The sequence below is a fragment of the Dermacentor andersoni genome, chromosome 1, assembly GCF_023375885.2.
Source record: "Dermacentor andersoni chromosome 1, qqDerAnde1_hic_scaffold, whole genome shotgun sequence".
Lineage (NCBI taxonomy): Eukaryota > Metazoa > Arthropoda > Arachnida > Ixodida > Ixodidae > Dermacentor > Dermacentor andersoni.
This window is the reverse complement of record NC_092814.1, coordinates 165,904,715-165,917,250: the sequence shown is the minus strand read 5'-3', so window position 1 is coordinate 165,917,250 and position 12,536 is coordinate 165,904,715. Positions and strand designations below refer to the sequence as shown.

Here is a 12,536-nt window from a genome sequence, read left to right as displayed (position 1 = left end):
AATTTGAAGCACTTAGTTTTTCATCAACTTAGTAACGATGAGCCATCGAATGCAAGATGTACACGTCTTTTGCTGTGTGTGCCCATCTGGTTCAATTGTATGCCAGGCACCAACCAGCCTTCAATAAGACAAATGCCTAATGCATATTTCTGAGTGCTATTGTGCAAAACACTGCTGCTGCTATTGCTGTATTATTAATTATGCTGCCCAGTGTATGTTGCTTCTTGAAGGATTTAAACATCACAAGTGTTCGTAATGTTTTGTAATTAGAATGTTTACATGCATTGTGTCACTTCTTGGACAATGGTAGAAAATATTAAGCATTTAGTCAATGACCAATTTTCCGGATGCCCAATTTTTCGGACATGCCTGATGATTCAGACAGCTTCGCGGAACTGCCACGTACCCCATAGAGTGTATAGGAACATATTTCGGGCACAAAAAACCTTCGCCGTCTGATTTCCCGGACTTTCTGCCATGACCGCAGCTCCGAAACGCCATTAATCAAAGCTACCTCCCTGCTGCCATCTTGATCATCTCGCCATCTTGAACTGGCGCTCTCGCACGCAGTTCCACGGGCAACCGTAGCCACCACCGCGGCAACGCTAGGCCTAGCTACTTCGACGTACGCTACCAAGCTTCTTGCTAGTTGCTATTCGGTGCTGTGTTTTTCATTGAAGCAGTTTGCCGCTATTAGCAAGGGCACCTACTCCACCTTTGTAATCCTTGCCAATGGCTTCGAAGCTCGGAAAGAATGGCATGTTGCATAATGCCGGTTTCTGAAAGTCGGCTTTGCCTCAGTTATAGTGGCTAGAGGAGTAGGTGTGCCTAAAGCCCCTCCATCCATGCGTCAACGCTGCTTTTGCTAAGTAACGCCAACCTTTGTTGTCCGCCACTGTTCTCTGATTTGTCGCTCATACCAGTTCTGCTTCCACAGTTTCCGCTTCTGGGGTTTCCGTTTCTGGTCGTTCCGTTTCCGAAATTTCCGGTTCCTGAATTTTCGCTTGTACGCTCGCACCTCTATGCAGAAGTGACGTCGCTTCCGCCTAAATGAGAAGGTGGGACTACACAAGTTCCGCTTGACGCCAGAAGCTTATGGGGTGAGTGAGGAAGGAGCGTGGAGGAGGAGGGTAGGTTGGCGGTAATTAACCTGGTCGGCAAAAACGTGTATGGAGGGGCTTTAGGTGTGCCGACCGAACGTAGTCCACCACTTCTCCTAATCGTGATGAAAAAAATGGTGCTGCATTCAGTAGAACAGTTCTGGAAGGGGCAATTGTCATGGGACACGGTATGTATTCCTTAATTATAAACGTGTGCACCCGTCGTCTCTTATCATAGTGCAAGCACGCGTACGGCTAATAATAGTACTGGCGGGCATTGGCGTGGCCAGGGGGGGTCGAACTCTCTCCCCCTCCTGAAATTTTCAGAAGAATCCCTTTTTCCCACGGAACGGAAAATCTCAGGAAGTGGGCTCCAGAAGAACGGCATGGATAAAAGGGAAAGCTTGAATGTGAAAACAAGGCCAAGCTAGTGGCAGTTTGAAGGTGTAGGGAGGGGTTGTCATGGGGGTAATCCTCTCTCCCATGCACAGAACATTGCGGCCCCACTCATAGCACACCTTCACCTCATCCTGGATTGTGTTAATCGTAACTACTGAAGGGGGATCAGCATTAAAAATTCCACACACAGAGAAAGACGGGAAGAGCATGTGCATAAAAACTTCAGGGAATTTTTGCTCCCCACCAGGCCTTCGTGTTGTTGAAGAGCTTCCAATTTCTGGTACTTGACTGAATCGTCGACCATGCTGCGTGGAAGAAAAGTATTTCGAAAATAATGCGACTAGCTTGTCTAGCATACGCTTAATAACCCCCCCTCCCTATTTTTTTTCTCCTGTTTCTTCCCCTTGTCTCTTACTTTCATTATGTTAAGAAACTTGAGAAAAGCTTGCTGTTTGGCTTGTTTGTGCGCACTGGTAAGAATGAAAGCAGGGTAAAAAACGGGACAAGAAAGACCTGCAGAAGGCTAATTTGCGCACGGCAAAATATATCAAGGACGGGGGTGCTGGGCTAGTGAGGCTAATAAACCGGCACAACAAACAGGTGGAAGGGCAGGTAGGTGAGTGGCCTCGAAGTCCACGCAGAAACAAATATGGGAATGTTAGCGGCCACCGTGCTCTTTATTAACCCAGTGAATGTTGAGTGTGACAGGGACTAACGGTAAAGAAATTTAAAAAGGGGAGTGGGGTGATGTATGCGAGGAAGAGGCGGGGGACACATGCAAAAGGTGTCAAGAATGAAGTTGGCGGATAATTATTGACTTAGGGAGAGCGTCACGTCACTTCCCAATTGCTCAATGCCAGACTGTTGTGGCCAGTCGGCTAGCTGAGGCTCGCCTACCTCATTGTAACAGATGCTGCTGGCTGCGGAGAGCCCATCCTAACTAAACATCTTGGCAATGTTCAGAATAGACTTTCAAATCTCTTGGAGCTACTGGCCTTTATTTTACTGCGAACTATGGGTGCCGTAATTTTCACAAAGGCTTCAAAACAGGAAACAGCTTCTGCTTTGGACTGTCTGCCTCATCAATTCCCGAGTGTGATTAAATAACAGTATGCGTCGCGTGATGACTACTATACCATAATCGCAAGTTGCTTCCAAACATCTCTTCAAATAAATAGGACAGCAGGTCACTGAAAGTGAGTGAAACTTGCGTCATACGATACTATTGAAGTTCTAGTGCAAAGCTTCGTTCCTGTATATTTTAAATCTACAATGATATAGTATGCCTGCAACGCTGAAAACGCATTAAGCGATTGGCAACTTGCAAAATACGGTTCGCCCTCTTCTGTACGTAGCTGTGGCTGTACCACTTACTGCTGGTAAACGATGATCTCCACTGTTACCTGGGCTGCAACAAGTCTGGCCTGCAAACAGGAAGGCACATGATAGTGTGCTGTCTTGTTTTTTGTTTGGCCCCGTTTTTAGCGCTGTTCGTTTTTCCAAAAGCAGTATAAGGATGATAGCATAATTTGGTGTTGTTGAAGCATTCTTGTCCGGGAAGTGCTAGGAGTTTGTCTTTGTGTGTATATATATATATATATATATATATATATATATATATATATATATATATATATATATAGAGAGAGAGAGAGAGAGACAGAGACACAGACAGACAGAGATGGAGTGGTAGTTTTCGGCGGAGAAGCCCTCCCCAGAAATAAATTTCTGGCTACGCCACTGCTGGGAGGCCTTTAGAGCTATTTCAGATGTACCTGTGGCGAATTGAGCCCTTAAGGACAGTAGAAGACATTCGTTCATTTTTTTTCTGACGTTTTCGAGGCCCCTTGGGAGTTCGAAAAATCGGATGTTGTCTGTGTATTTAATTTTATGAACTTGTAGCACTTCTTTATTAACATGTAATCAGTTGCAACATGTTCTGATGTCAGTATGCTTGAATGCAACAAAAATTGCAGGCCATATTTTTAACCTGTTGGTTTTCATTATGCTAAATGAACATGCTTTTGTTATACTTATCCCTGTACTTTCCTGTATCTTCAGTGATTTTCTGGTGTGTGATCGATAACATAAGACACACTAGCTGGTGTAATTGCAAAACATAAAGGCTAGGCAGCTATTACTTCCAACTACTGTATTTGCATGTAAATAACGCAGCCACGAATGTAATGTGACAGGCCAGTTTCTGTCAGAAAAATTAAGATGTATATCACAATTATAACGCGATGTGATGTTGTGACATCTCCAGTTTATGGAAATGATATATGAAAGTGGACCTTATTCATTGTTACTGAATATAATCTTTGCAAAGTACAGTGAAAGGAGTGCATGCACAATTTACTTGTCACTGCTGATGTCTTTGTCAATGAGAATGGTGGTGTCCTCACTGACATTAAGGTTATTGAAAAGGTGGTACTTCAGAAGTGTCCGCGGCACACTTGAACACTGTTCCGTATGCTGTAGCCATCGTGGTGGTGCCTAGGGTTTTAGCTCAGTGCAGTTTGAAGCACCAGAAAACATTATATTAATGGCATCAAGCGAAATTAATGCGAGGTGCCTTTTGACGCCGGGAATTCCCGAGGGGGGGGGGGGGGGGGGAGGGGGAGTGCGATATGTTTGTGCAAATACATGCTTGCAGATGGGTGTTACTTTTTTGCCTTTGCATTGCATCCCAGCTACATCTTTTCTACTTTTCTCTGTGAATGTCTTAATGGTATCGGGGAGAGGGACTGAAGTTTCTAGACTAATGCTTTTTAATTCTTATTTTATAACTATTGATCAAGAGAGCTCATCCACAGTCACAACCTTACACACTGAAATCAAATAAAGACCATAGGCATACAATGGGCTACATTTGATTGCATTTGGGACCCAGTGAAAGTGTCATAGCAGACAAGGGAATAATTTGTAGTGTAACCTGTCTGCAACCTTTCCTTTAAGATTAGATTTTGCATATCCTGTTCAAATAAGTTCATGTGTACCATCACCTTTGCAGCCCCAGTGGAGTGCCTGGAAGTACAGCTCGGACACTCAGGCTTTTTGCTTGGGTGCAGAGTAACAGCAAGGCTGAAGAGGGCAGTGAGGCCATACTAGGGTTTGAGCACCCTTGAGCAAGTGGAAACAGCATGGCATCCGTTGAGCACCAGGAGTTTGCAGTTGGCAGCAGTGATGCAAGTGACGGTGAAGGCTCTGCTACTGGGAGCTTAGCTGGACCACAAACACCTGAAGAACCAGAGAGTGCACTTGAAGGTAGCATTAGTTTACTTCCATCAATCGTTACATACCTCGAGCTCTTATAGCAGTGTTACATTGGCACTTGCAACTCTCGTTGGGTTGAATGGCCGCTTACACTGAAACTACCGTTCAACTGAACAGCAATCTACTTAGAGTTACATGGGACGTATGGGTTCAGTTCAGTTAAAATTGCAGTTTTGTGCGGGTAAATGTTTCATAAGCTAGTTTTCAGAGTAGAAGACGTGGCAAAGTCAGTCACCTTCTTATGAATCTGAGGTATTTGTTAGTTTCAGCAGTCAGATTTCCATGTGATAACGTTAAGGACTGCGTGTCGTTAAATGACTAAAAAGCTTCCTGTAGTATTTTTTTGACAATAACTAATATTAAAGAAGTAGGTGTGTTATGCAAAGGTTGTTTTTTATTCAGTTTCACCACCTGCCCCACCCCGTTAAACCAACAGTCGGTTAACTTGTCAAAACAATCCAAAGCCCATCCCCTGGTTTTCATGTTTACATGCATTTTTGTTTGTTTATTTCTCGAAGAGTGCGCGAGTTTTCGTGATGTACATGGTACACTGTCTTGTGCATGTGGTCAAGTTTTTTATCCTCAATTGAAGCTGTCTCTGTAAAAGAGGCCGCTGTAAAGTGCCTCCGTAACAGGGCGTGAAACAACTCAATTTTAATCTTGATGTGGTATGACAGTCCTGAACATGTGCAAGTGGCATTGAAAATTCGTGGATCGCAGGATGTGAGAAATTGTTGGAATTTCTGGGCAGTTTGCATCTGTAGTCAGTAAAACTGTGCAGCACTGCTGTTTACATATGTTGTACACATGTTGTATGAGCTGGAAACGGAATATCGGTCTGCAGAAATATATTTTTTCCCTCATCTCATGGTTTGTAAACCTTTTGTTGCTGACTCTACAAGAGTTGTAGCTATAATAATACAGGTGCTGACTATGTCTGCTGGTATCTGTAGTGGCTCCATCACCCCTATTTAGAACATAGCAGTAGAGAACTCGGCCTTGAATTTACACCATTTACAGATGGTACCGCTGGCTTCGAGGTAGTGTTGCTATTGTGTCTGACCATGGGCTATCAAATGGGCAGATACTTGGTACTGGTGCACTTTCCCTTAAAATGTCTATGCTCCTATTTTATCAATGACCTCATCCTGCACCAAGGCATCTTTGAGGATTCCCAGACAGCCTAATGAAGATGGTCCCTTTTCGCTGCCCGTGCTGTACTGCCTACTGCTGTGGCTTTTGTTAATGGATGAGAAGCACAAGTTAGTAAAAGCTCGTTAATTCACAACTTGTTAATTCGAAATTGCGGATAATTCGAAGTAGCCGCCGCGGTCCCTCCAACGATGTATTGAAAGCAATATGTAATGTATCCCGCTAATTCACACCGAGATCCGCACGGCCACCGATAATTCGAACTCGGCGTCATTGTGGATGGGGAGAGTGCTAGTACGCAGGAGCACGTTGGCGACACTGCGCGGGCCGCGCCGCTTTGCTCTTTCCATCTGCAGCCCTTTGTTTAGGCCTGACCGGAGAGAGACACATTTGTGCCTGGCCAGCCATGGGCAACGCTTCTGTTGCAGGTCGCTTCTCTCAAGACCTCAAAGATAAAAATGTGTATGTGGCGCTGTGTGTTTTTTTTTCTTTCATCTTTACATTTTTCTGCTGCATTTTGGAGGTTATGGTCCTTCTCTACAAGGTGTTCTGCCGAGAAGAGGCACCAGGTAATGTCTGAAACATGGCGGCCATGACGTTTATCAGCACTTGCAGTACCAAAAAATATAGCCATGGACATTCGTTGCTATTACACATATCTGAGTGGCATGGCCACCGCTTGTATGTATAGCGGAACTCGGCAGCATGCAGCCAGTGCACCTACGAAAGTACAACGGAGACCAATGTCGCAGCAGGTTTTGGTGCGTTTCGCGGGTGCATTTTAGAGCGTAGCTCTTGTTCCTGCTATGCAAAGGCGTGTTTATAGCCCGGCGTTTTGGGCGTGCATCGCTTGCGGCCAGTCGCGCTACGCCGCTTGCGCTGCGCCAGCCGAAATGCCGTCCCCTCTAGACTTTGATGTGCGCACCGTTGGCTGCTCTTTTCGGAGCACGTGCAGAATGATCCCCAACCCACCCACCACTTTAAAGACTTTGAACAGCTGTCTCCGACCGTCGGCAAAGCGGCTTGGGCACCTTTTTTCTCCGCGCCATGCATTGTAGGTCGGTGCTGTCAACCTGACGAATGCGCGGATGGAGCCTCAGCCATCTTGACGTCGGGCACGTCGAATCGCAATGGCTGCGTCCGGTAACATTGGCTGCGCCAGTGCTTCAAACTATAGACATTATTTGCGCCAACGTGACGTACCATGGGCGCACGCGCACTCGCACTACGCCGGACTATATATGCGCCTTAGCTGGGCAATTTTTTCCAAGACTTTTATTAGTTCGAATTTGGTATAATTCGAAATTTTTTAGCATCCCTGCGGAATTCAAATTAACAAGCTTTTCCTGTATTGCCAATGCATGCTCAGAAGAAAAGCTGCTTTGAGGCCTCTGGTAGACGAAACAGCAGAAAAAGTGGAGTGCCTCTCTTTTTTACTCTGAATAGGCATGGCAAACACCTGGTGAATGGCAGTGCTTCGGTGTAGGCTGTGTAAGTTTGCTGAGTAGTGTCACGTTGAAGTGTCGGTTTTTGTCCGGAGGCACAGTGACGAGGCGACTTGGGGTGTAAATAAACTTTATTTGTGCGGACTTGTGCCCATAAGAGAACTTCTAGCAAACACTGTTCGACGGTGGCGAAAACATGCGCAGTCGAGCGGCGGTGGAAAAGAATGCTAGCCCTCTCACCAGTCCGGTATTTATAACCGCGGCACCAAACGTACTAGCACAGGAATGCCCCGCAACGCGTTTATCAAACGCTTCTCCAATGCGCTATCGACGCGACGCATTAAAACGAGTTGAAAATGGTGCTGTGCAAAGAAAGGAACACCAACAGAAATAAGTGTGTGTGGCAGTGCTCCTCCATCGAAGAGCATCGTCCCGATGCTGCAAAGAAAACAATGCAAATAAAACATGAAACTTGCAGCAACAAAGAGAAAAAAGATTGTCTGTGAGTCTGCTAACGCTGAAAAAATTCTTCATGCATACGACGTGGATGACTTCGGGGTGCGCTCGGCATCGTTGAGATTGCGTCACTTCATCTGGAGCAACTTCGTCTGTGAGAGGACCAAGGCTCCGTGTGATCTTGTGGCTGTCATTCGCCGGCATGGTCTCGCTGAGACCATGACGACGAATCGATGTCCACACCATCACACGACCACCAGGCACAGTCTTCTTCCCGCTGTCACAAACTGTAATGTCAGGCATCGGTGTGTTGCTGCCACTTGATGAGTGTTCAAGCAATCTGGCGGTCTTCCTTGGTACGTTGCAGAAAGCCAATAACATCTTTGTCAATGTTCTCGTTGTCGACAGGGGGTAGCATGGTGTCCGTATTAGTGGCTTCTCTGCCATAAACGAGTTTAAAAGGAGTTATATGCGTTGTCTCTTGCTGCGCTGTATTATGCGCGAATGTGATGTAGGGGAGAATTTCATCCAGTGTCTTGTGCTTGACGTCTACATACATGGCGAGCATATCAGCAAGTATTTTGTTTAAGCGTTCCGTCAGGTTGTTCATCTGCGGGTGGTGGGCAGTAGTTTGGCGATGACACGTGTGGCTGAAACGTAGAATCTGCTGCATGAGCTCAGCAGTGAACACCGTTCCCCTGTCGGTAACGGGAACCTCGGGTGCACCGTGCCAGAGAACGATGTTCCTCACAAAGGATCTTGCAACCTCGAGTGCACTTCCTGACGGTAATGCCTTTGTTTCAGCGTAGGGCATCAGGTAGTCCGTCGCCACTACTATCCACTTGTTTGCACAAGTCGAGGTCAGGAACAAGCCGAGCAGGTCCTTCCCGATTTGTTGAAAGGCCTTCATTGGTGGGTCAGTAGGCTGTAGTAGTCCAGCCGGCCTAGCAGTTAGGGTCTCACAGTGCTGACTGTCACTGCAGATCCTCACGTAGTGAGGAACATCGACGTTGATTTCCGGCCAGTAGTATTTTTTCTGAATTCGTAGGAAAGTACGAGCAAATCCTAGATGTCCTACGGTAGGCTCGTCGCGGGACACTTCTAAAATCTCTTGCTGCCGATTGTCCGCCCTAACTAGGAGGTATGTCGACCTGTTTGGTGCGAAGTTCTTCCAAAATGTGCCATTGCAGAGGCACAGCGACGGGATGGCATGCCTGTATGTCCTGGGTGGTGAAACGGTTATGCCCTCCAAGAAGTCAATGATGCAGTGTAGGTCGGGATCTGCACGTTGGTTGTGTACGAAGTTAGTAGCACTTATCAGCCCAAGAGTGGTAATATGTCACTTCATAGCCTTCTGCCGGTGCATCTTGGCAGAAAGTTCCAGCCAGGTTTTAGGACATTGTTCAGTAAAAGTCTCACCACAAAATAGCTTTGAGAAAATACCTTACCACTGCGGTGGATTAGTGGCTATGTCTTTTTGCTTGAGCTTGAGGGTTCTGGTTCAATTTCTGGCCATAGTGGCCACATTTCAATGGGGATGGTATGCTAAAAGATGTTTTTGTACTGTGCTCCTGCTCAAGATGCCTAAGGCAGTCAAAATGAGTCCAAAACCCTTTGCCAGGTATCTCATCGCCCCTGTGTTATTTTGGGACAATAAATGTGATGAATACTAAATTATCAGCTTCATTTTTATTTATTTTTCATATGCTTATTGATTGTGTAGATTCACACTGCTTTTCTTTAATTTGGGTCCAAATTTCTTGGGTGCACACTTAAAAACCAAATATGCATCTTCCTTCAAAACAAGTGCTTTCCATGCTGTATGTGACGGCATGAAAAGCTTTTTTTTTTTAGCAAAATTCACTGTCTCATTGTTGCTGGCATGTAACCTCTGATCTAGAGCAGATAGTGTTACTCACTGGAAGGGCCTTCTCTAAAGATGGAACTGCTTACAGGCACAGACTGGTAAAATTACATGATGAGAGTGCTAAGGCAGTTTCTACATGAAATCTTAGTGTGATTTTAAGAGTAGATACTGCCCGCATGCACATTAGATGGTGCAGGGGTAAACTGATTGCATAAAGTTAGGCACAAAGTTTGAGAAGTCAACGTGCACATGCTCAAAGTGACACACAATGCAAGTGTCGGCTTCATAAAGCAGCAGGGGCTTTTAAGCTATGCAAATGCATGCACACAGGCAAGCCATGAGGGGCTGGGACACACGTCTTGCCATACTGCTAATACTTCAAATTGACGAGCTTTCCTCAAACAGACTATAAACAGTAAAAACAAGTAACAGCAGCTGTGAACAAACAGATTGAATAGTGTTCTAATAAACTGTGTCATGCCTCTATGCACTTTAGTGATATTGCACAGAGGTAGCACAGAGCACGTTGCATTGCGCTGGGCAAACTACACAAATAATTTTTTTTCATGGACACTCCAGGAGCCTTTCTGCCATTGTCATCGCCCTGATGTTGCGTATAAAGTCCAAGGGCTATGTATGGTGCGGCCATGCGGGCCTTATTTGAAAGGGATCTGCAATGGGGACACAGTCTAGGCACGCTGAGGGCCAATAGCTTCATGTGCGCTGCGTTCTTGCTGCTTAGTTCGCATTAAAGCAAGAGGGAGCAGGAAGGTCAGTTCGCTCGCTGCTGCGCTTCCTCACTCCAGCGCTTTGACGGCGAGTTTTTGGAGTCAAGTGAGATGTGTTCATGTTTCCTTGTGCGAGCAGGACACCATGCTTGTCAATTTAGTTGGTAAGCGAATGTTTACGAGTTTATACGGTCGATAAAACTACTATCCTTACTTCATATAGCTGTCTACTATTTTGCTATTGCAATTGATGCATCGCGTTTTGGGCAAAACTGCGACTTCTTTTGTCTTGAACTATTTTGGCCTTAATATGAATGTATGGAATTTTCAAGGCTGTGTCCCTTGCACAAGAATATGCAACAAAACTGACCTTTGAGCCGAACCAAGTGGGTGCTGTGATACATGGGCATCTGCGGTGGCCATTGTGTCAGTAGTCTGTGAAATTGATGGAGTAGTGCAGAATTATTCTTGAAATCTCAGTGGCATTCCTATGGCAGAAGTTGGCACCCTTTCTCACACTGTGCTTAAACTAGCTCTGTAAGCATGATAGTTGAATAACTATATGTAGCAGACATTCTTTAACTTGTAAAAATAATTTCTCTCGCGTGAAGCAAGAGAATGAGGGCCATGCTGTGACAAAAACAGCACAGCCAGCAGCCATAGTGCATAAACAAATTCAAGCCCAGTCCATGCAATGATAGCATGACTGAAAAATTTAACACTGTTCATTTACTATCACAAACATTCCATGGGACGAATGTGTGGTTCTTTATGTATATAAGCACATTTTTGTGTTGGCTGTGTTTTAAAGGGCCCCTCACAAGGCCCCATAGCAAGTTTTGATTATATGCTGGAAGTTGTTACGTGTCCTCTACGGACCGTTCTGTCGTAAAAATGTTTCACATCGGCTCATTAATAGCCGAGATAGAAATATTTCAGTGCCGCGAACCCATGATTTCAGCAAGTGGGCTCCACTGCCAACCAAGACATTCTCTCCACTTGCCCCGTCTAGCCTACTCAAGCGAAATTCCTTCCCTGCGTTCTCCCATACTGTACCTCGAGGATCGCATGACGCATACGTCACAGGCCCCGCCTTCATTTTCTTTTATTGCTCCTCGTTCCCCCTCCCCGTCACTACGCACTACCACCGACAGTGTTGTGTGCTGTGCACAAGGAATAATGACTAGCTGTGTAATTCAGTGCTACACTAATACTGAGGTAGAACAAGCGTATCGCAGAGCGTGATCACGCGCTGGAACACAGTAGAAAATGGAATAGTTTCGGTACCTGTGCACATGACCGCACGACTGTGGGAACAAGCAGACGAGGTAGAAGTACATCTCTCTTGCTTCGGTGCGAAGTAAAACAAAAAACACGCAGATATTCCAGTTGTGTGTTTTATTATTTCTCTAAACTTCAATTCGTCAATTCAAGCAACAGATCGCACAGATAACAGATATTGTCTTGAATAATTCTCAAAGTCACGTGTCGCCACGAGCGACGTCACACTGCAGACACGACTACGTAGGCGCAGGGGCATGACTACGCCACTGTCCGGCTTGGAGCACGGCGGCCGTGAGAAGGAAAAACAACGTTCGGTTTGAAATTTCAGATCTTTCCGCGGCGCCTAGCAATATAATACTTTGCAGACACGATCATTAACGTGCAATGTATGCTCTCTGCTTGTCAGCGCAAAATGGCCAGACCTGGTGAGGTTTAAGCTATGCAACTGTAATTGGACATAGCGATGCTACAGATATTTGATGTCTATTTATATGTTAGGCTTGTAGTGTAGCAGTGACTGTATTGAACTGTATTAAAAGTCACGAGAGCTGGAATGTGAATTTTAGTACTATGCCAACGTTTAGTCGGTAAGCTTTCCTTGAACAGACTTATTGACTGTAGTAGCAAAATATAGATTGAAGAGAAACCCGGTATGCTGCGTTATATGCCTCTATGCACCGTGCTGAGAGAGCACAGTGTGAGCAGCATGGCTGTGGATGACGAGGTGTGCACTTAGTTAAGGGGGCACCCAAACTTAATTATGCCTTACGCAAGAACGTACAGTATTTAATTGACAGTATTAAAGTGATAGCAATACACATAATTGCTG

The 12,536-nt window shown here is 45.4% G+C and overlaps 1 protein-coding gene across 14 annotated transcripts in view; it reads left to right on the top strand.

Annotated features, from left to right (window-relative positions):
• Positions 1–12,536, top strand: part of LOC126547062 (uncharacterized) — a 273,332-nt gene that overhangs the window by 25,518 nt on the left and 235,278 nt on the right. For all 14 annotated transcript variants that reach the window (XM_050194897.1, XM_050194899.3, XM_055062716.1 and 11 more), the window contains one exon: positions 4,513–4,766. In XM_050194897.1, coding sequence (XP_050050854.1) covers positions 4,643–4,766 — 124 coding nt within the window. In that variant the 5' untranslated portion in view covers positions 4,513–4,642. The remainder of the gene's footprint in view (positions 1–4,512; positions 4,767–12,536) is intronic.